This window comes from Haliotis rubra, unplaced genomic scaffold, assembly GCF_003918875.1.
Source record: "Haliotis rubra isolate DU_JTF1 unplaced genomic scaffold, ASM391887v1 Scf197, whole genome shotgun sequence".
Classification (NCBI taxonomy): domain Eukaryota; kingdom Metazoa; phylum Mollusca; class Gastropoda; order Lepetellida; family Haliotidae; genus Haliotis; species Haliotis rubra.
Window position 1 is genome coordinate 1,402,053 of NW_025765969.1, and position 25,558 is coordinate 1,427,610.

General features: G+C 40.1%; 1 protein-coding gene across 3 annotated transcripts in view; it reads left to right on the forward strand.

The window, feature by feature from the left end:
• Positions 1-25,558, forward strand: part of LOC124275018 (zinc finger and SCAN domain-containing protein 12-like) — a 105,171-nt gene that overhangs the window by 74,741 nt on the left and 4,872 nt on the right. The window contains exons 2-3 of one of the 3 annotated variants that reach the window (XM_046710495.1): positions 3,463-4,441; positions 5,522-6,113. The exons of 1 other annotated variant lie outside the window; for it this stretch is intronic. In XM_046710495.1, coding sequence (XP_046566451.1) covers positions 3,463-4,406 — 944 coding nt within the window. In that variant the 3' untranslated portion in view covers positions 4,407-4,441; positions 5,522-6,113. Of the gene's footprint in view, positions 1-3,462; positions 4,640-5,521; positions 6,114-25,558 lie in introns of those variants that run through there. One more of the 3 variants, XM_046710494.1, reaches the window with a different exon arrangement.

Sequence of the window (25,558 nt, forward strand, 5' to 3'; positions counted from 1 at the left end):
AACTGATTATCTAATATGTGAAGCTGATTATATAATTTGTCATACTGATGATCTTATATGGCATACTGATATCGGATATGGCAGACTGATTATCTGATATGTCACACTGATCATCTGAAGGCACACAGAATAATTTTACATGTGTACATTGTTTGACAAAATAAAAGTTTATGACTTATTTGAGTTGTTACCTTTACTTGTCTTGGAGATAACAAAGTATACAATGCTGTATTGATGCAACCAATTATGCATTTAACATGGCTGAGTGGGGACATGAGGAATACCTTTTACAAACTGTGGAGGAGGAAGAAATAGAATGGTTACCGAGGTTACAGATGATAAACGTATGGTGTATTGCCGAGTGTTTTTCGCCAAAAAAGGGAAGTGGGGTTGTGTTGTGGTTAAAGCATTTGCTCCTCACGCCGAAGACCAGGGTTCGATTTTCCCCATAGGTACAATGTGTGAAGCCCATTTCTGGTGTCCCCTGCTGTGATATTGCTGCAACATTGCTAAATGTGGCGTAAAACCATACTCACTCACTCCTTGGCAAAATGGGTTACTTTGGATTCAAGTCACTTATACAAGACGATGGGTCTAAAAAACAGCCATGGATGTTTACTTCAGGTACTACTCTGTTGGACTCTGGGTTCAAATTGGTTGTGAGTGGCCTATTCCGTTCATAAGAGGTGACCAAAATGATTGGATGATAGGCATGTTGACTTGGTTCATTGACTCTCTGTTCGAATTGATCACAAACTGCCTATTCTGTTCATAAGAGGTGACCAAAATGATTGGATGATAGGCATGTTGACTTGGTTCATTGACTCTGGGTTTGAATTGATGGCGAGCAGCCTATTCCGTTCATAAGAGGTGACCAAAATGATTGGATGATAGGCATGTTGACTTGGTTCATTGACTCTCGGTTCGAATTGATCACGAACTGCCTATTCTGTTCATAAGAGGTGACCAAAATGATTGGATGATAGTCATATTGACTTGGTTCATTGACTCTGGGTTTGAAATGATGGCGAGCAGCCTATTCCGTTCATAAGAGGTGACCAAAATGATTGGATGATAGGCATGTTGACTTGGTTCATTTCATGTCAACATAACCCAGCAGGTGGATTGTCACTAAATATACCAGTCACTGGATTGCCTCATTCAGACTCAATTCTTGCAGGCCAACAACATACAGCTGGAATATTGCTGAGTTTATGTTTTTTAGAAGGAGGGTTTTTGAAAAGTTGTCGAAATTTTGAATATTTGAAAGAAACAAGCTTTTGTGAAATTGAGCTTGAACTTTATCTACTGAACCTATTTAGTATTTACCTGAAGTGTCATAGTTGAGGGGCACAGACTGCTCCAGCAAACAACTACAATGATGCAACTAACATATTTGAAAAAGTACAGTTCAATACCTTTCACAACTTGTAAAAAACTTATTTCTTCAGTATTTCATATTATGAACATAATTCCACTGAACTGAAGTAATTAGAAACCACTGTTGGAACGTCTGATGGTCTTCTATTTGGGCTGGCTGTGAGAACTGACTGAATGTGTAAAATGTAACCTTGTCTCCTGATATAGGTAACCTTCTTTATCTTGGTGTCCTCTTTATTTTGGACCGCCTCCGTGGTGTAGTGGTTAGAGAGTCCGCCCGTATTTTACCAAATACGTTAAAATATGGTACTTGTTGGTCCCTGCCTGGCGCTCGGCATTAATGGGTACAACAAGGACTGGTTGCCTCGGAGCCAGTATAATGTGTCTGAGTGGGGTATTCATGCTTCACTGTGGCATGGTATCTCAGGGGCTAGCACTATAAAACCAGCTTAAGTCTGGGCTAGTACAAGCAGCCACACATACACATACACACACATGCACGTCGTCATATGAGTGAAATATTCTCAAGTACGACGTTAAACCCAATTTCACCTCACCTCTTTATTTTGTGTGTGCTTTGTCCCTCCCAGCCATCATAGGAGGCAGTGAGCTAGCCTACTGGTTAAAGTGTTTGCTCATCATAGTCCAAATGTTGGATTCTCCACATTGGTATTAAATATGAAGCCCATTTCTGGTGTCCAGAATCAGATATTGCTGAAATATTTCTGAAAGGGTCTAAAATCCAATTTGATAATTCATGAAACAAACTTGAAAAGATGAGAGTATTCAAAGGAAGAGAAAGATTTGGAAAGACATAAAATGCAAAATGGATGACAGATGCTGAATTGTTTCACATAGATTTGAAATTCCATCAATTAGAGTTCACCCATCTCTGATGAAGGTTGTGGAATTTAGCCGATGTTGACATAATTGAAAAAATGCAGAGGATGTGGAAGTACCCAATACGTTCTATATTCTTTTATTACAATATGTGGGCAGTGTGGTAGTTGAGTGGTTAAAGTGTTGGCTCGTCACGCCATAGGCCTGGGTTTGATTCCCCAAATGGGTTCAATGTCTGAAGCCCATATCTGGTGTCCCCTGTCGTTATATTGCTAAAAGAGGCGTAAAACGACACTCACTCACTATTACAATATGTTCGCAATATCGATTAAGCATTATTTGGCACAACCGAGACACGATGTTTTGGTGTATATTCTTGCTCTTTCACCTGATGGACAAGTAAGAACATACATATGATGCGTCGTCTTAAGTTTCAGAAGATGCCATTCATAAATGTTCACCTTCATGTGTATCACGTCTAAATGCCATTCAAGGACTTTTACCTGGACACTATCTGTTGTCCCCTGCTGTGATATTGCTGTGATATTGCTAAAAGCGGCGTAAAACCTATTACACTATTACAGTATGTTCGCAATATCGATTAAGCATTATTTGGCACAAGTGAGACACGATGTTTTGGTGTATATTCCTATGCTTTCACCAGATGGAGGAGCAAGAAAATGATACATTTTGTTCCTATTTCAGAAGTTGCCATCTATAAATTTTCACCTTCATGTGTATCACGTCTAAATGCCATTCAAGGACTTATACCTGGACACTATTGTGGACTTTTTGTTGCTTTCAGGTGTGAGGAGTTCTGTCAGTTTCATTCAGTCCCCCGAACAGTTGTCAAGCAGAAGCAACAGTGGCTTACAAAATGAATCTTCGTTGAACTTCTTGGAGGACTTTTATCAAAACATTAATGATGGTTCATTCGATCTGATACCGTTTAGCTCAGCTCAACAAAAACCGAATAGGATTCAGTGTCCCCAATGTGGGAAAACCTTCTCAAGTAGAAGAACACTCAGCTTTCACAAAATAGCTGTGCATGATAATGTGTCCTATCAGTGTGTTTGTGGCAAAGTGTACAAGTATAAACCGTCAATATTGCACCACCGACAGCGATGTGTTGTGTATCAGAATTGTCGTGACAAACACTAACCCTGTGTTGTGCTGTGCTTTCATCATTGTAGCAGTCATAGATGAACTGAATCTCGAAATTGCCTTTTTTGTTGCTTTCAGGTGATGGGAACTCATTGAGTTTCAGTGAGTGTATAGCAGACGGCATTTTGATAAAACGGGAAGATGAAAGAGGCCATGAACATATGTCTTCTCAGCAGTGCTCAGATTGGTATGGAGCGGGCTCATTTTCTTACAGTGGCCTTTCAAAGGGTGAAGAGAGCCACCTTGATTTGCTGAAAGAAGGGAGTCATTTTGAATCTGCTCCAGACCATACCGCTTTTAGCCATCTGGAAGCTCCTGTTGAAACTTGGTCGTCTGAGGCGTTTAAGGTTCCAACACAGTTTGGTTATCATTCAAATCCAGGGATCCCTGCAACTGGGTCATCTCAAGAACTCGGTGTACCACATAACTTGCCCCAGAAGAAGAACAATAATTCATGTAGTGTCAGCTCAGAGAACACGTTCTTAGATTCTGGAAGAAACATAAATATTGAAACAAAGTCGGATCTGTTATCTCCAGGGTTTGTACAAGCTACTTCAGAGTCAGAAGAGCTTCCACCTCCTTCAGGTTTGTCTAAACGTAGTTCGAAAAGAGACCATAAAAAGCATAGCACTTCAGCGCAAAGTACATCTGATGAACTTGGATGCCTTGACCCACAGAATTTGACAAATCAAGTTGTGTCATCTTTCTTCCAAACAGCATCTCTGAATGTTATGCAAGAATGTCGGCCTTCAAAACATGGAACTCAACATCCAGCTCTTCAGGCTAAGCCACTGTCAAGGCCAGTGCTGAGTAAGACACAGTCTAAGATGAACAGTGGCTCCAGAAGGGGCAAGAGGGTGGATGTGCCTTGTGAGGATGAGGACTATGAGCCAGCGTACCGTCCACAGTGTTCCAGGACATCCACCAGCTTCACATGCACTGAGTGTGGGCAGACCTTCACTATGGGCAGATCTCTGAACAGACACAGATTCAATGTTCATGGCCTCCCCTCTGACTGTTAGGCGGAGACTGTATCTCTATTGCAGGACTACAACTGGTATTAGTTTCACGTTGGGATTGTGATACAGCTGCATAATATATGTCTGTTTCAGTTCTTATTGCATTAATATTTTTCTGGTGACAAACTTGTTGGTTTTCATGAATTTGGATGACAGATTGGGTATTACTGTAAATTGATGTATTCATCTTTGGTCCTCACGGTGTCTTGGTTGATGCTGTGTCAGCATGTTTTTAGTTGATTGAGGATGATGTTCTGGGATTGATTTGAGATTGTGGTGCTATGCAGGATTTCTGAACATGCAATACTGCCAACATTTACTCTTTGGATTTTGAGGAGTGGTGGGATAGCTTGATAGTTAAAGCGTCTGTATGTCCCCATTTCTGGTGTCCCCTGTCGTCATGTTGCTGGAATATTGCTAAAGCAGCGTAAAACCATACTCACTCACTCACTCACTCTTGGGTTTTGACTGACCTTCCACAGGATCAAGAAACAATGTGCAATCCGGTGTAGTTATGATTATGAATATTAACAGAACAGTACCTGAATAACAGGTTTCAGCTCTGAAGGACTGAAGTAGTGTTTGGTCATGTGATGCTGTCGTGTTTCTTTAAAGGTATTTATACATTTCACAGACTAAGCTGGATCTGTACTAGCTGGTCACAGTGGTGTGTGTTCTAAAGTTGGATTGGGGGTGGTGAAGTAGTCCAGTGGTTAAAGTGTTCGCTCGTCATGCTGAGGCCCGGGTTCAATTCCACACATGGGTACAATGTGTGAATTCCATTTCTGGTGTCCCCCATCATGATATTGCTGTAATATGCCTTAGAGCGGCGTAAAACACAACTACCGTGCACTCTAAAGTTGGATTTTGATATTTTGTAGCATAGGTGATGTAATGATGTATCTCTTTGCTTTTGCTGGTTGCTTTGTTATAAATCGCCATATTCTCGGTCATATTTTTCCTTTTCTCCCTTAATTCTGGCTTCCCCAAAGCTTTTCAAAATTCTCTCTCAATTGGAGCATAACTGACAAGGTTTGATGTCTATTCCTCGGTGTACAGAGTCGATCTGACATTCTGTGGATTGCTTGAAACTGATCTGAACTTTTTGTTACTTTCAGGTCAAGGAGTTTCAGATGGTTTCAAGCAGGTTGGAAATGACAATACAGGATATGAGAAAGATCCCAGTTTCTTGTCAGATTTCCCATGGAACATATCTCTCGCGACTGCCTCAAACCCAGGTTTCCTGAATTCCATGTTCAGGAAAACCCCCGGCCAGGATGCGGAATCCGAGGGCAGTGGCCGTGTGACCTGCCCTCAGTGCGGGAAGGTCCTGTCAAGTAAGAGGACCTTGAAGTACCACACGGCAGCTTTCCACGATAAGGTCACGTATGGTTGTGCCTGTGGCAAGGTCTACACGTATCGATCGGGCTTGGTGTACCACAAACCCAGATGTCCTCTTCTCACACAAAACACAGAACCACAGTGAACTAACTAGTCAAGGACTGATCAATCTTATGTTGTGAAGCCTATTTCTGGTGTCCCCCGCCATGATACTGCTGGAATAAAGCTAAAAGCGGCGTAAAAACCAATTTATTCACTCACTCAATCAAATGTGAGATCACGTCATCATATACACGTCAGTCACTGGATTGTTTGGTCTAGCGTCGATCATTTATAGACTACTGTCATATAGCTGGAATATTTCTGAGTATGGCATTAGACATTTAACAAACAAACAAACAACAATAGATTATATGCATCAACCAAGTCAGCGAGCCTCCCTTTTGTTGCCTCTTATGACAAGCATGGGTTGCTGAAGACGAATTCTAACCTGGATCTTCATGGGTTTTGGGTCGTGATTCGGCTAGATACATGTATTCTTGATGGTACCGCTTGCTGGCATATTTCTTCATCAAAGGGAATAGCTCGGAGGTCAACCAAAACATCTCAGTTGATTGTTCAGATTGAGTGGAATGACGAAGTGTTGCATCTGTGGTATGCTTTTTTGAACCATGTGATCAGGTGTCTGATATTGGCAAACCACGGAACACTGTCAAGGATAATCATGGCTTTGAACCACAATCACAGGTTCTGGGCACACCAAAGAACACTATCAAGGATAATCATGGCTTTGAACCACAATCACAGGATCCGGGCACACCAAAGAAAGGCAACTCTGCTGCCTGTGCCCATTCCTGTGGAAGAAGAACCCACTGATGAGGTCTAGTCACTGTACATATGTGCCCTGTAATCATTTATGCAATGCACATACAAGCTGAACATCATCTCAAGCTATTTTCTGTGGTTTTCAGGGCAACTCAGTTACAGAAATGATTAAGTGGCATCAAGGGTTATATATTACGTTAGACCCAATGTTTGATATTTCTGTTGAAAAGTATGGATATATTGTTAAACTGAACATTGTGTTGTTTTTTCTTTGTTCTCATGGCAAATATATTGCATCATTCTGTTATTATCTCTTGCCTCAAGTGAAAATAACGTCGGTATTGTGAGACTTTTTTTATGGGATGTTGTGCATCTTAACTATAAAGATGTATATGAAATTGATCTTTTCAAAATAGTGAAACGTTATAGTCCGTTTGGCTCAAAAGCGGACCGATGAATTGCAATCTAACTCGAAAACTAATAAACATAACATACTCAATGAAACGCTGATCATAATCAAAACATCATACCCACTCTGTGAGGTTTTTGCAGAATTTTTGTCCTAAAAATAATAAAGTTTAACAAACTATCATTAAAATATTGACACAGTTCACTGTTTGTTACGAGGGAGGAGTGCAGAGAAAGGGACAGCCAGGTGTTCGAGAAGCACATTCACAGACAAAGTTATTTATTCATTAACCTGTGCTGTGCCGTCTCCATCCGTTCTCGAACACCTTGCTGTCCCTTTCTCTGCACTCCTTCATCGGTCCGCTTTTGAGCCAAACGGACTATAGGTGTTATTACAGTGAAGTCTGGCAGCAGCTATCTGGGCATCCATGTTCAGCGGTTTACCCATCTGTATGGTTTTGTTTACTGTCCCATGTTTAGATCTACAGTAAGATTCTTGCACCCAGTTTGTTTGTTATTCGTTCTTAATTGTTAGTTGCAGGTCAACTGTCCTTCTCCCACTCTGCTAGTCACGATATGGCTGAAATATTGCCGATGTGACTTTAAATCTTAACTCACTCACTCACTCTCTCACTCTGCCTGTTTTCTGAGAACATCCTCTTTAAAATAAAATTGTATTTTTCCACCTCTTGTGGACATTATAAGGACTTACTGATATCAATATGTCAATGATATTTGTAGACTGGTCCAGTGTATTTGTTCAACCCTGCTATTATTCCATGACAAAGTAGCGACATATTGACTATGACACGTCGACATAGAAATATGTTTATGACTCATTTCTGGGCTGGTTCTTGTGGGAAATTGCTTAGGTGATTGGATACTGTAAATCATGAAATTTTTTAAGCAAGCTATTTAGTAATTTTTGCGGAAATTGCGAATGAATTGAATTTTACTGGTCAAACACAATAAACAATCAACAAATAATGTGTCTCATTATCTCTTTATTATTCAGCAGTTGGTATAATCAACAACAGATCTAGACGACACATCAATTAAGCAATGACAACTACTTGGGGGAAGACTAATTACCAGCATTACTAGTCCTCACGTGTCAAACACGGAAGTACTCAACAGAGCTCAGTTCAAGATTAACAAAACCTTTAATTTGTGACTGGATTTACTTTAGGTAGAACTTTCAGTTGCAATTTATTTTTGACAATTAGGCAAGTCGCAAAAATATCACGATGCAAAAATACGTCTATTGGTCGCCACTCGCAAAAATATTGTGACGCAAAAAATTCCTGAATTACAGTAGCTGAGTATTTAATGCTGCGTTGATTTTTCCAGGAATACTTAAGGTTACTGTTTCAGTTGCATTTATAATAGAAAAATATACTCACTGACGCATGCTGAAATCATTACATTACTACCTATGGATGTAAAGAGCACTCAATTTCATTCTCAACTCCCTTGGGAGTCTACTACCCCAAAACTTGCAAAAAGGGCATTTATTTCAGTTGTTTAATTGTTCAATGTATGTATTATGCACATGTTGTAGTCAAACAAGTCAAGACAGTTTGGGTTGGTTTTCAATTTAACAGATTATATTTTGCTTTATATTATTTGTTTTACTGTTTTTTGGCATTTGGACAGTGGACACCCCTTTAGTTCAAAAGAATGTTTACTGTTTTTCAGATTTTATCCTTTGGTATCAATTATTAATTGAAAATAAATGATATCAGAATTAAAAATGGCCACTGATATGGTACAGTTATGATTTCTGTGGCTTGTATCATGTATTGATGTCATGTGACTCTGAAACATGGCAGAATTTGTGTCATGTGTTTGATGAATATGGTTTGTACAAACAGAATAAATTGTCTTCATGAAATTTATCCTTATCATTTCTTGCACTCATGAGAAATAATAAATGTTTCTCCTGGAATAACTGGAATGCCTGGTCCAGACTCAGTTATTACCAGACGGGCCATGTTAGAGCTGGAATATTGCTGAGCGCGGTGTTAAACAACACACTAACCAACCGGGAATGTCTGATTACTTCCATGTTTATACAGAAAAGCGTTAACATTGGAGCAATCTGTCTGCTGTCTGCGACAATATGTGTTAATACTTGTCAGGATAGTTTTTGTTATGCATTCTGAATATTGAACGTCAGTTTGAAAGAATAACCAGGGCTCCAGATAAGGGCCGTATAGACGTATGTATGGATAAAAAATATGCACGATAGGATAGGAAATAATTTTGAAAACGTAGCAGATACGTACCACAGCAATGGTGTACGAATCATTTACAGACGTATTTATATGGAAAAGTATTGTTTTATTGTTTATTGACCTGTTTACACAAGAGTAGCAATGTTGTGGTGCATATACCAAACGAAACACAAGAATACTCATTACTAATTTCCATTCAGTACTCTAAATGTACTCTTAAGTTTTTCCAGTACCTAACAAATTCCACTGGGCCTTAAAAGGGGCCATTGGGTAGCCTAGTGGTTAAAGCGTAGCTCGTCACGCCGAAGACCCGGGTTTGATTCCCCACTTGGGTACAATTTGTGATGCCCATTTCTGGTGTCCCCCACCGTGATATTGCTGGAATATTGCTGAAAGCGGCGTAAAACCATACTGGGTCAGGCAGTCAGTCATTGGGCATTAAAAGAAAAATGGTGGTAAAAATTATATGAATGGATCACTCAGAATCTGAGATGACACCAGGTGCTTGTCGAAAGGTAACCATGTGCTGCAGGTAGAACCCATAACTCAGCATGTTATGTCTGGGCCAGAGAATAACCATTCTTGATTATTATGTGTAGAAGATTCAGCTGGGCTTTAGAGGCCAAACACCAGTGACAAACATGAATGGATCACTCTGTGATGACACCAGGTGTTTGCTGAAAGGGTAGGCCTGTCCTGCACTCTAGAACCTACCAATCACACAACATATATGTCCACACCAGAGAATAACGAACCAGTCTTGATTATTGGCTGTGGAAGATTCAGCTGGATCACTCTACATCTGAGGACACCAGGTGTTTGCTGAAAGGGTTAGCCTAATGCCCTGCAGGTAGAACCTGCCACTCACACAACATAATATGTCTGCAACAGAGAAAAAACAGTCATGATTACTGCCTGCAGAAGATTCATCTGGGCTTAAGAGGCAAAAGAACAGTGACTATTTTATGTGATGACACCAAGGGTACATGACACCTTAGCAGTATTCAAGCAGTATCAAAACAAAGGTGCACTCAAAATGACTTTCGCATTCCATAATGTGATAAGAACTTTGGCTCACACTTTTACAGATAAAGAGGGGCGGTGGGGTAGCCTAGTGGTTAAAGCGTAGCTCGTCACGCTGAAGACCCGGGTTCGATTCCCCACATGGGTACAATGTGTGAAGCCCATTTCTGGTGTCCCCCACGGTGATATTGCTGGAATATTGCTAAAAGCAGTATCAAACCAACTCACTCCCTCATTCACTCACTCGTTGATGAAAAGATTATACAACACAGCATACAAATGAATAACTCACTGATAAAGAAGTAAGATATACTACTCAAAAGAAGTGTGACATGACAGATTAAGTAATCACATCAAAATTGGGTCTTCTTTGTCTGGGGCGGTGGGGTAGCCTAGTGGTCAAAGCGTTGGCTTGTCACGCCGAAGACCCAGGTTCGACTCCACATGGGTACAATGTGTGAAGCCCATTTCTGGTGTCCCCCGCTGTGATGTATTGCTAAAAGCGGCGTAAAACCAAACTCAGTCAGTCAGTCTTCTTTGTCTTCTGTTCAGTAGTAAGTCTGAGACTAGTTTGGAGAGTTCTCCGCCACATTTGTATCAATGTTCAGTTTCAACATGTATAGATCTGCAGTGTTCAGATGGTCACATGTAACATATGTTATATTTGGGATTACTCTTTTTCTTTTAAAACTGTTTGTTAAGTCAACTGATTCTGATTTGGTGCAGTATAACATGTAAGAGTTTGCCTCCTAAGCATGCTCTTACTTACGTCAACTTGACTGGTGAAACTGAAATGTGGTGGGTTCCTTTATTTGGGTGAGTGAGTGAGTTTAGTTTTTACGCCACACTTAACAATACTCCAGCTATATGGCGGTGGTCTGTAAATAATCGAGTCTGGACAAGACAATCCAGTGATCAACAGCATGAGCATCGACCTGCGCAATTGGGAACCGATGACATGTGTCAACCAAGTCAGCGAGCCTGACCACCCGATCCCGTTAGTCGCCTCTTACGACAAGCATGGGTGACTGAAGGCTCATTCTAACCTGGATCTTCACGGGTTCCTTTATTTGGAGATATCTTTGTTTGATCATTGTGATTTTCTCCATTTTCAAATACACGACTAGAAACAGGGCTTTACCTAGGTTGGAATGAAATGGCAAGAGGAAGATCCGTTATTAGCACTCCACATTGTTTCAACAAATCAATTTTTTCCCCCTTTTCCTACATTGTCTTGTGCTGATTTATTTTAGCTAAATGTGGATATAATGTATTAGGTTGAAGTGTCAAATTATTATTCATATGTCGGATGAGCCAGTTTATTTTATCAATATGGATATAATGTATTGGGTTGAAGTGTTAAATCATAATTCATATGTCAAGTGAGCTACAGAGCCTTGTGGTTCTTCTTCACGTTGTATGTATTCATACCAATAGGATTTACCCATGGATGTCGTACATGAAGTATCAATTGGTCAAGCTCTGGCTTTGTCGGTTTCAGGTGATCCTATGACCCAGGGCCAAGTCTGGGGACCTCAAGCTGGACTCCCCTTGCCAAACTTTTTACACATGAACCCTTCAATGAATGCCGTGTTTCAGTGTGTGAACCCACCTTCTGGTGGGTCGACTGTCAGGAAGAAAGCATGGCCGTGCCCTCAGTGTGGGAAGTCCTTCTCTGACCAGGGGGCTCTCATCTACCACAAGGAAGCCATTCATGACAGGAAGGTGTTTCAGTGTCAGTGTGGGAAGGTGTACAAGTATAGGACTGGACTTATTGGGCATCGCAAAGTGTGTAGTGTCTTAGCATTGGGTGCTGAACATGGTTGAGTGGACAGCTAGAGTCTTGGTCATCAGTGTTCTGTTCAGGTATCAGTTTTTTGTTTGTTTTACTATAGTTTTGTTTGTTGATAAATGTTGAACTCAGCGATATTTCTGTCACATGACATCAGCTTTTAAATAGTCGATCTTGATCAGACAATCTGGTAAGTGAGTGAGTGAGTATGGTTTTATGCCACAGCTTCACTGCCCTGTGGCATCTGGAATATAGAGAATAGAGAATCAAGTGTCTACTGATATCAAATATATCAACACGAGTTGATAAAGTCACAAATATCTGAGGCTTGCTGAGGATATTTTACTTTATCAACAAGTATTGATATAATTAGACAGTAGACACGGGGTGAGATTTTATTTATCATAAAAATCACTCTTTGAATGAAAATGTACATCTCTGAACACAGTACTACCATTAGACTTGCAGTACAGTGATGTCATAGCATTGTGACATCATCAAGTTCATGACGCCATAGCATTGTCAGGGCATTGTACAACATCTACTGTCAAAATGATCTCACACAAACAATATCTCCTGTGGAACACAGTTTGGGATGATAAAACGTAACGCCATCTAGTATGGTTGGTGCCGTCACATTGTTCTATTCAGTTTTTAACTCCACAATGTTAATACCATACAGACCACCATTATGATATGACTTTCTTGTTGATTTCAGGCTGTGGATCCTTTACACAACTACACACGTCCAATTATCTCCCAGTCGGGGAACAAACATATGGCAGCCATCTTGGAAGTTTTTCGGAACAATTGTCCTACCCTCAGGGATCAGGGCTGTTACCGATGGGAACGATTCACAAACTTATGTCCCAGAGACCAGTAGACCTTCCAGGCAGTAGTGTGTTGTTTGAGTCACCCACGGGCGGGAAAACCAAAAGGAAACGAACGGCCTGCCCTGTGTGTGAGAGGCTGTTTTCTGATCAGAGAGCCATGTTGTATCACAAGGAGTCAGCTCATGAAGACAAGGTCTTCCCCTGTGAATGCGGGAAGGTTTACAAGCATAAACCAAACCTGATGGCCCATGCCAAGCGGTGTGGCTATCGATTGGCTTTGGTTCAGAAGGTGGAGTGATTCCATCACAACTGTTGTGACTGAAGTGCCCCTTGTAAATATTGTGTTTGTTTGGACAGTTTTAGGACGCTCACTGCCTCTCAGATCTGCCTTGGATCTTATAGACTTGAAGTCCATGATTCAAATATGTCTTCATATGTCCATGATGGCAACTAACAGTACTTTAAGACTGCATTTGCATAGAGTGGAAGGCGAGACAAATCATACAAAATCACAACTTTCCTAATTCAGTTATAGAGGTCCATGAGTCATAGTAGTCCTCAAATGTCCACCATGCTGGCAACTTACAGAACTTCATGAGTGCATATACATAGAGTGGAAGGCAAATCAAATCAAACAAACCGCAACTTTCCAAATTCAGTTATAGAAGTCCATGAGTCATAGTAGTCCTCAAATGTCCACCATGCTGGCAACTTACAGAACTTCATGAGTGCATATACATAGAGTGGAAGGCAAAGAAAATCAAACAAACCGCAACTTTCCAAATTCAGTTATTGATTTGAAGCTCATAAGTCAACTATATCTTCATATGTCCTCCTTGTTGGCAACTCACAGTACTTCAAGAGTGCATTTACATAGAGTGGAAGACTTCCACAATTGAGTATTCACTTGTTAACTGTTGGTTGTCATACAGAAGGATTATTATTAGAAATCCAACAGGTCTTTTCAGTATCTGATTACCCAGAGAAAGTATTTCTGATTCCAAATACATATCTCTTCAGTTGTGACAAGTTGTATATTTTATATTTAGTTCACATTCATTAAAGCCATGATTGACATTATACAGATGTGTAGTAAGGTTGTTTTTAGTAGATATTTTAGTCTTCTTTAAATTCAAAAGGAAATACAGATGGATGAAGTGAAGCCTTCGTCAGTTTCGGGACGTTGTGATATATATCGGTACTGTGAAACTTATGTGTTATATTTGATAGAAGAAATGTCACATCTGAATAAAAGTCCTACTTCAGTAATTCTTATGTCTGTTGTATTTCTATGAGCATTGTATTTTGTATCAGGTGGTTAAAGTGGTCAAAGCGTTTCACTTGTTACCCAAGACCGGGTTTGATTAAAAACAGTCATGATTACTGCCTGCTGAAGATTCATCTAGGCTTAAGAGGCAAAAGAACAGTGACTATCATGTGATGACAACAAGGGTACATGACACCTTAGCGGTATTCAAGCAGTATCATCAAACGAGTTGCCTCAAAATGACTTTAGCATTCCATAATGTGATAAGAACTTTGGCTCACACTTTTACAGATGGCGTGATTGGGGTAGCCTAGTGGTTAAAATTGCTTCATGCCTTGAGGAACCGGGTTCGATTTCCCACATGGGTACAATGTGTGAAGCCCATCTCTGGTGTCCCCATGCGTGATATTTAACGGTATATTGCTAAAAGCAGCATCAAACCAACTCCTCCTCATTCACTCATTCACTCCACTTTCGTACATGGGTACAATGTATAAGCCTCTGTCCCCACGTGATATTGCTGGAATATTGCTAAAAGCAGTATCAAACCAACTCCTCCCTCATTCCTCATAACAAGCGAAAAGATTATACAACACAGCATACAAATGAATAACTCACTGATAAAGAAGTAAGATATGCTACTCAAAGAGTGTGACATGACAGATTAAGTAATCACATCAAAATGGGTCTTCTTTGTCTGGGGCGGTGGGGGTAGCCTAGTGGTCAAAGCGTTGGCTTGTCGCCGAAGACCGGGTTCGACTCCACATGGGTACAATGTGAAGCCCATTTCTGGGTGTCCCGGCTGTGATGTATTGCTAAAGCGTACGGTAAAATAGAGCTCAGTCAGTCAGTCTTCTTTGTCTTCTGTTCAGTGGTAAAATTGAGACTAGTTTGGAGGGTTCATCCGCCACATTTGTATCAATGTTCAGTTTCAACATGTATAGATCTGCAGTGTTCAGATGGTCACATGTAACATATATGTTATATTTGGGATTACTCTTTTTCTTTTAAAACTGTTTGTTAAGTCAACTGATTCTGATTTGGTGCAGTATAACATATGAAGTTTGCCTCTAACATGATCTTACTTCGTCAGCATTTGGTGAAACTGAAATTTGGTGGTTCCTTTATTTGGGTGAGTGAGTGAGTTTAGTTTTACATCACACTTAACAATACTCAGCTATATGGCAGATGGTCTGTATAAATGTCGAGTCTGGACAAGACAATCCAGTGATCAACAACATGAGCATCGACTGTAATTGGGAACCGATGACATGTAATCAACCAAGTCATGAGCCTGACCACCCGATCCGTTAGCGAAATTAAGCCTCTTACGACAAGCATGGGTGACTGAAGGCTCATTCTAACCTGGATCTTCCGGGTTCCTTTGTTTGGAGATATCTTTTGTTTTGATCATTGTGATTTTCTCCATTTTGCAAATACGACTAGAAACAGTACCTGAGTTGGAATGAAATGGCAAGAGGAAGATCGTTATTAGCACTCCATTGTTTCAACAAATCAATTTTTTCCCCCTTTTCCTACATTGTCTTGTGCTGATTTATTTTTAGCTAAATGTGGATATAATGTATTAGGTTGAAGTGTCAAATTATTATTCATATGTCCGGATGAGCAGTATTTTATCAATATGGATATAATGTATTGGGTTGAAGTGTTAAATCATAATTCATATGTCAAGTGAGCTACAGAGCCTTGTGGTTCTTCTTCTTCACGTTGTATGTATTCATACCAATAGGATTTACCCATGAATTAATGCGTGCATGAAGTATCAATTGGTCAAGCTCTGGCTTTAATGGGTTTCAAGGTGATCCTATGACCCAGAGACCAAGTCTGGGGACCTCAAGCTGGACTCCTTGCCAAACTTTTACATGAACCCTTCAATGAATGCCGTGTTTCAGTGTGTGAACCCACCTTCTGGTGGAATTAGGCTAATCAGGAAAGAAAGCATGGCCGTGCCCTCAGTGTGGGAAGTCCTTCTGACCAGGGGGCTCTTGGCCCACCACACAAGGGAAGCCATTCATGACAGGAAGGTGTTTCAGTGTCAGTGTAAAGGTAAGCAAGCATAGGACTGGACTCTATTGGGCATCGCAGAAAGTGTGTAGTGTCTTAGCATTGCTGAACATGGTTGAGTGGACAGCTAGAGTCTTGGCCAACAAGTGTTCCCCGTCAGGTATCAGTTTTCGCCTATTCTTTACTTATAGTTTTGTTCTGTTGATAAATGCTGAACTCCAGCTGCACATTTCTGTCAGCATGACATCCGCTCTTTAAAATTGAAGTAGATCTCTCGGATCAGACAATCTGCAAGTGGGAGCGGAGGCATATGGCTACATGTCACAGCTTCACTATTCTGTGGCATCTGGAATATTGAGACAGGACACCAAAGCAAGCCCGACGAGACAAAATATATATCAACACGAAGTTGATAAAGTCACAAACATCTTATACGGGTTGAGGATATTTTACTTTTATCAACAAAGTGCTGATATAATTAGGTAGTAGACACGTGGTAGATTATCAAGTGAGATTTCATTTACCAAAAAACTACCTTTTGAATGAAAATGCACATCTCTGGAACGAAGGCATTAGCTCATTAGACTGCGTGCACAAGCAGCGCATGTCACAGCATTTCAGTGACATCATCTGGGTTCTATGACGCGCCAAAGATTGCCTGTGGGCATTGTACAACATCTACCGTGTCGTCGATCCTCGCCACAAACAATATCTCTCGGGAAACACAGTTTGGGATGATAAAACGAAACTTCATCTGAAGTATGGTTGGTGCCGGCCACATGGTCTTATCCCGGCTTTGCACCTACACAATCTTAATAACATACATACCCTCACCATTATGATATGCACTTTCTTGTTGATTTCGTGCTGTGCATCCTTTACACAACTACATATCGCCCAATTATCTCCCAGTCGGGAACAAACATATGGGCGCCATCTTGGAAGTTTTTCGGAACAATGTTCGCAATTCTCAGGGATCAGGGGTGCTTACCAGCGCATGGAAATCCATCTACAAACTTATGTCCCAGGCAGACCAGTAGATCTTCCAGGCAGCAGTGTGTTGTTTTGAGTCACCCACGGGCGGAAAACCAAAAGGAAACGAACGGCCTGCCCTGTGTGCGTGAGAGGCTGCCATCTGATCAGAGAGCTGAAGTACACCATCAGTTGCTGGAGTCAGCTCAAGGAAGACAAGGTCTTCCTCAGGACGCGGAAGGTTTACAAGCATAAACCAAACCTGATGGCCCATGCCAAGCGGTGTGGCTATCCCGATTGGCTTTGGTTCAGAAGGTGGACTGATTCCATCACAACTGTTGTGACTGAAGTGCCTTGTAAATATTGTGTGTTTGTTTGGACAGTTTTAGGGCGATCCACTGCCTGCATGAATCTGCCTTGGATCTTATAGACTTGAAGTCCATGATTCAAATATGTCTTCATATGTCCATGATGGCAACTAACAGTGCTAAGACTGCATATCCACATAGAGTGGAAGCGAGACGTCAATACAAAATCACAGCTTTCCTAATTCAGTTATAGAAGTCCATGAGAGTTATAGTAGTCCTCAAATGTCCACCATGCTGGCAACTTACAGAACTTCATGAGTGCATATACATAGAGTGGAAGGCAAATCAAAATCAAACAAGCCACTTAACTTTCCAAATTCAGTTATTGATTTAGGCTCATAAGTCAACTATATCTTTATATGTCCTCCTTGTTGGCAACTCACAGCATACAAGAGTGCATTTGCATGAACTTCCACAATTGAGTATTCACTTGTATTGGTTGTCATACAGAAGGATTATTATTAAGTAACAGGTCTTTCAGTATCTGATGACCCAGAGAAAGTATTTCTGATTCCAAATACATATCTCTCTTCAGTTGTGATAGAGTTGTATATTTTATATTTAGTTCACATTCATTAAAGCCATGATTGACATTATACAGCTGTGTAGTAAGGTTGTTTTAAGTAGATATTTTAGTTTATTTAAATTCAAAAGGAAATACAGATGGATGAAGTGAAGCCTTAAGTCAGTTCGGGGCGTTGTGATATATGTCGGTACTATGAAACTTATGTGTTATATTTGATAGAAGAAATGTCACACATCTGAATAAAAGTCCTACTTCAATGCAATTCGCCATATTTGTTGTATTTCTATGAGCATTGTATTTGTATCAGGAGTAGCTTGGTGGATTCTAAAGCGTTCACTTTCGTTACCAGACCGGTTTGATTTCCCACATGGGTACACATTATGTAGCATGTACTGGGTAATCCCCACCATTTTAGTGCTGGACTATTGCTGACTTGGCGGCATATAGCATATATTCATTATTCTGTATCAGTACAAATATCTGCAGATGTGAAGGATAACGAAGCTCAGGATTGAAAGTTTGGACTCCACCTGAGTTTCTGTTGTGGGTATGTTAGTAGATTATTCCCACTAAACCAATCCCCACACAATTTACAAGTGTGTATAAATATTTTCCTCAATCTGCATGTCCATAATAGAAAAGCAAAAAGTGAGGACTCTCGATCAGATTTGTACTGGTATCTATTGACAAGGAAGGAGTATATTCTCATTAACATGTTTGTCCCAGTACATGACTGGAAAGAAGAGGAGATGGTCAAAATGCTCCTTGCTTGGTAGTGATTGCCCATATAGTGACTCAGGTTTTGATAGTTTCCACGAGTTCAAGGCTTTTGATTGGTTGGCCAAGTCTAGCTTACCAATAAGTGACCTTTGGATTAAAACTCTAATTTGTCAACCAGTGAGCAAGCAAACTGTCCACAAGACTAAGTGACCAAGAGTGGTGACATAGAGATTACTAAGATGGTAGTCTTACCAAGAAGAATGTGGAACCTTGAGTGCCTGACAGGTACCTCGCTTGACCAGAGGGTAATATGTCAGCACTTTTGAGGCATGCAATGTGCATGGATAAATGCCCAATATATGGAACTGTTATTGTGTTTTACAGATTATTATTATCATTTCAAGAGACTTGCTCAGAGTTGTTTGATCAATGCTTTATGGTGGATATTAAAGAGAACAATTTCCAAATTTAGGACCCAATCCTTATTTCGATTCCTGATTTTTTTTTAGGTGAACAGTGCTTTTCATGCCCTGTATGGAAAAATACCAACGTATGGAAGTCGGATCACAGCTCCATTTTGACAAAACATTTGGTCACTATTTGATATAGCTGAAATTGCTTGACTCTGGTCTTAGCAGAGAGGATTTCTTGTGGATGTGGAAAGGGTCTTGTAAGCTTTTAAATCCAACCTTTTGGGGAGTCAGTCAAGTCCCTGTTTTAGCAACACATGGGCAAGCTCTGCAGTATGTGCTATAGTAAATGCTACTTCAAATGTGTCTTCATTGGTCGATTTGGTCAGTATAAATGTAGCTCTAATAACTTGATAGAAACGATGCTTCACTCACCCTTTCAACATGTTCATAGACTTATACAAAAAATACAGTTTTGAAAATGGAGGTCAGGGGCTACTTTCATCACTGTAATCCTCTCAGCAAGCCTCCCAGTGGAACCAGCTGGTCACAGATCGAGTTAGAAGCCTCGACATATAAGCATGGGTTACTGCAGGCTCATTCTAACCTCGGATCTCTTCAAATGGGTTCCTTTATTTGGAGATATCTTTGTTTGATCATTGTGATTTTCTTCCATTTTCAAATAATGACTAGAAACAGGGCTTTACCTAGGTTGGAACGAAATGGCAAGAGGAAGATCCGCTATTAGCACTCCACATTGTTTCAACAAATCAATTTTTCCCCCCTTTTCCTACATTGTCTTGTGCTGATTTATTTCAGCTAAATGTGGATATAATGTATTAGGTTGAAGTGTCAAATTATTATTCATATGGCGTCGGATGAGCCAGTTTATTTTATCAATATGGATATAATGTATTGGGTTGAAGTGTTAAATCATAATTCATATGTCAAGTGAGCTACAGAGCCTTGTGGTTCTTCTTCACGTTGTATGTATTCATACCAATAGGATTTACCCATGGATGTCGTACATGAAGTATCAATTGGTCAAGCTCTGGCTTTGTCGGTTTCCAGGTGATCCCATGACCCAGGCCAAGTCTGGGGACCTCAAGCTGGACTCCCTTGCTAAACTTTTTTACACATGAACCCTTCAATGAATGCCGAGTTTCAGTGTGTGAACCCACCTTCTGGTGGGTCAAGGCTGTCAGGAAGAAAGCATGGCCGTGCCCTCAGTGTAAAGTCCTTCTCTGACCAGGGGCTCTCTCATCTACCACAAGGAAGCCATTCATGACAGGAAGGTGTTTCAGTGTCAGTGTGGGAAGGTGTACAAGTATAGGACTGGACTTATTGGGCATCGCAAAGTGTGTAGTGTCTTAGCATTGGGTGCTGAACATGGTTGAGTGGACAGCTAGAGTCTTGGTCATCAGTGTTCTGTTCAGGTATCAGTTTTTTGTTTGTTTTACTATAGTTTTGTTTGTTGATAAATGTTGAACTCAGCGATATTTCTGTCACATGACATCAGCTTTTAAATAGTCGATCTTGATCAGACAATCTGGTAAGTGAGTGAGTGAGTATGGTTTTATGCCACAGCTTCACTGCCCTGTGGCATCTGGAATATATAGAGAATCTCACCCAAGTGTCTACTGATATCAAATATATCAACACGAGTTGATAAAGTCACAAATATCTGAGGCTTGCTGAGGATATTTTACTTTTATCAACAAGTGTTGATATAATTAGACAGTAGACACGGGGGTGAGATTTTATTTATCATAAAAAATCACTCTTTTGAATGAAAAATGTACATCTCTGAACACAGTACTACCATTAGACTTGCAGTACAGTGATGTCATAGCATTGTGACATCATCAAGTTCATGACGCCATAGCATTGTCAGGGCATTGTACAACATCTACTGTCAAAATGATCTCACACAAACAATATCTCCTGTGGAACACAGTTTGGGATGATAAAACGTAACGCCATCTAGTATGGTTGGTGCCGTCACATTGTTCTATTCAGTTTTTAACTCCACAATGTTAATACCATACAGACCACCATTATGATATGACTTTCTTGTTGATTTCAGGCTGTGGATCCTTTACACAACTACACACGTCCAATTATCTCCCAGTCGGGGAACAAACATATGGCAGCCATCTTGGAAGTTTTTCGGAACAATTGTCCTACCCTCAGGGATCAGGGGTGTTACCGATGGGAACGATTCACAAACTTATGTCCCAGAGACCAGTAGACCTTCCAGGCAGTAGTGTGTTGTTTGAGTCACCCACGGGCGGGAAAACCAAAAGGAAACGAACGGCCTGCCCTGTGTGTGAGAGGCTGTTTTCTGATCAGAGAGCCATGTTGTATCACAAGGAGTCAGCTCATGAAGACAAGGTCTTCCCCTGTGAATGCGGGAAGGTTTACAAGCATAAACCAAACCTGATGGCCCATGCCAAGCGGTGTGGCTATCGATTGGCTTTGGTTCAGAAGGTGGAGTGATTCCATCACAACTGTTGTGACTGAAGTGCCCCTTGTAAATATTGTGTTTGTTTGGACAGTTTTAGGACGCTCACTGCCTCTCAGATCTGCCTTGGATCTTATAGACTTGAAGTCCATGATTCAAATATGTCTTCATATGTCCATGATGGCAACTAACAGTACTTTAAGACTGCATTTGCATAGAGTGGAAGGCTGAAGAGACAAATCATACAAAATCACAACTTTCCTAATTCAGTTATAGAGGTCCATGAGTCATAGTAGTCCTCAAATGTCCACCATGCTGGCAACTTACAGAACTTCATGAGTGCATATACATAGAGTGGAAGGCAAAGAAAATCAAACAAACTGCTAACTTTCCAAATTCAGTTATAGAAGTCCATGAGTCATAGTAGTCCTCAAATGTCCACCATGCTGGCAACTTACAGAACTTCATGAGTGCATATACATAGAGTGGAAGGCAAAGAAAATCAAACAAACCGCAACTTTCCAAATTCAGTTATTGATTTGAAGCTCATAAGTCAACTATATCTTCATATGTCCTCCTTGTTGGCAACTCACAGTACTTCAAGAGTGCATTTGCATAGACTTCCACAATTGAGTATTCACTTGTTAACTGTTGGTTGTCATACAGAAGGATTATTATTAGAAATCCAACAGGTCTTTTCAGTATCTGATTACCCAGAGAAAGTATTTCTGATTCCAAATACATATCTCTTCAGTTGTGACAAGTTGTATATTTTATATTTAGTTCACATTCATTAAAGCCATGATTGACATTATACAGCTGTGTAGTAAGGTTGTTTTAAGTAGATATTTTAGTTTTATTTAAATTCAAAAGGAAATACAGATGGATGAAGTGAAGCCTTCGTCAGTTTCGGGACGTTGTGATATATATCAGTACTGTGAAACTTATGTGTTATATTTGATAGAAGAAATGTCACATCTGAATAAAAGTCCTACTTCAGTAATTCTTATGTCTGTTGTATTTCTATGAGCATTGTATTTTGTATCAGGGTAGCTTGGTGGTTAAAGCGCTTCACTCACCAAGACCCGGTTCAACCAAAGGGACAGTGTGTGGTTTGATGTTCTAAACCTTACATGGGTACATTATGTGATGCGTATTATCTTTTCTACGGGGGTGTGACGCCCCCTGGTGTACCAATTTAGTGCTGGACTATTGCTGACAGCGGCATATAACTGTACTCATTCATTATTCTGTATCAGTACAAATATCTGCAGATGTGAAGGATAACAGCTCAGGATTGAAACCTTGGACGCCACCTGAATTTCTGTTGTGGATGTTAATTAGATTATTCTACCAAACCAATCCCCACACAATTTACAAGTGTGTATAAATATTTTCCTCAATCTGCATGTCCATAATAGAAAAGCGAAAAAGGTGAGGACTCCGATCAGATTTGTACTGGTATCTACTGACAAGGAAGGAGTATATTCTCATTAACATATTTGTCCCAGTACATGGCGGAAAGAAGAGGAGGTGGTCACAATGTCTGCCTTGCTTGGTAGTGCCAATATACCTCTTAGGTTTGATGTTTCACGCAGTTCAAGCTTTTTGATTGGTTGGCCAAGTCTAGCTTACCAATAAGTGACCTTGACAAAACTCTAATTTGTCAACCAGTGACAACAAACTGTCCACAAGACTATGACAAGAGTGGTGACATAGAGATTACTAAGATGGTAGTCTTACCAAGAAGAATGTGAACCTTGAGTGCCTGACAGGTACTCGTTGACCAGGGGTAATATGTCAGCACTTTGAGCATGCAATGTGCATGGATAAATGCCCAATATAAATGGAACTGTTATTGTGTTTTACAGATTATTATTATCATTTCAAAGACTGCTCAGAGTTGTTTGATCAATGCTTTATGGTGGATATTTAGAGAACAATTTCCAAATTTGACCCAATCCTTATTTAGATTCCTGATTTTTTTAGGTGAACAGTTGACTGGTCTTTTCATGTGTGTATGGAAAATACCACCGATGGAGTGGGATACGCTCCCCTTTTGACAAACATTTGGTCACTATTTGATATAGCTGAAATTGTTGACTCTGGTCTTAGCAGAGATTTCTTGTGGATGTGGAAAGGGTCTTGTCGCTTTTAAATCAACCTTTTTGGGAGTCAAGTCCCTGTTTTAGCAACACATGGGCAAGCTCTGCAGGGTGAGTAGTAAATACTACTTCAAACGTGTCTTCATTGGTCGATTTGGTCAGTATAAATGTAACCCTAATAACGATAAATGATGCTTCTACTCACCCTTTCAACATGTTCAGACTTATACAAAAATACAGTTTTGAAATGGAGGTCAGGGGCTACTTTCATGCCTGTAATCCTCTCAGCAAGCCTCAGTGGAACCAGCTGGTCACAGATAGAGTTAGAAGCCTCGACATATCTACTCGAATGCACAGAATAGCCAGCAGATTTAGATCTGTCCAGATACATGACTGTACGACATGAGAACACTTATAGACTCTGGCTACTGTGCAAGAGACTTCCCCTGAAATTTAATGCTGTATCTAAAATTGTCCAGATTGCATGTAAACCACTAGAATCGAGAGAATGTGCATGAGGTACAGTTGTTTATAATCTTGTGAACCATGTATTTATATCATGCTCCAAGAACATGTCAGAGAGAGACGAACTGTATGAAAAAGTATTTGACCTGATGGATGCCAAATGCTTTGCTGACTTGTGGTCAAAAGATGATGACTCCCTTATTTGGTTCTTCCTTGGTGGATTTCCAGACTGTACAGAAGAGATTCAATTTGATACCTGGTGCCAAATGCAATTTCCTGTTTCATTAACTTTCTGATGCATTCATGTATTCACTTGTCTGTGAATATCATGTGATGTTTAAATGCTTGTAATCTTCATATCTGGAGGAAATAAAGCCAATCCATCTATCTATCTCATTCCTGTCCAAGATATTTTTATGGATTAAAAGTTCTTTTAATTTCCTGATGAAGGGACCTGGAATGGTCTCAAAACGTTGTGAGGGAAATTAAAAAGAAGTTTAATCCATAAAAATATCTTGGACATCAATGTACAACTTCTAAATGCCACTGAAAGATATCTCATTCCTGTCAATATGAAAATATAATATTGACTATCATGCTGCCTGGCTTGATATTCTATATCTTGCTCTGATAAATAATACCCAAATTCAAGTGAAAAACACCTTTTCGATATTGCCAATCATGAATTGAATTCATTATTGGATACCAGTGAACCTAACTGGCAGGGCCAAGATCCACAATAGCGCTATTGGTAAACTTTAGATAATCTATTGAGGTATGACAGGTCGTCGCTTTGTGGGTCAAGACCCAGGGCCTAGATTTTCAAAGCTCTCTTAGCGCTAAGATAGTCGTATGTGCCATACATTAACTTACGACTATATCTTAGCGCTAAGATAGTCGTATGTGCCATACATTAACTTACGACTATATCTTAGCGCTAAGATAGTCGTATGTGCCATACATTAACTTACGACTATATCTTAGCGCTAAGATAGTCGTATGTGCCATACATTAACATTAACTTACGACTATATCTTAGCGCTAAGATAGTCGTATGTGCCATACATTAACATTAACCTACGACTCTCTTAGTGCTAAGATAGTCGTATGTATATACATTAACATTTACTTACGGCTATATCTTAGCGCTAAGATAGTCGTATGTGCCATACATTAACATTTACTTACGGCTATATCTTAGCTCTAAGATAGTCGTATGTGCCATACATTAACATTAACTTACGACTGTCTTAGCGCTAAGATAGTCGTATGTGCCATACATTAACATTTACTTACGACTATATCTTAGCGCTAAGATAGTCGTATGTGCCATACATTTACATTAACTTACGACTATCTTAGCGCTAAGAGAGT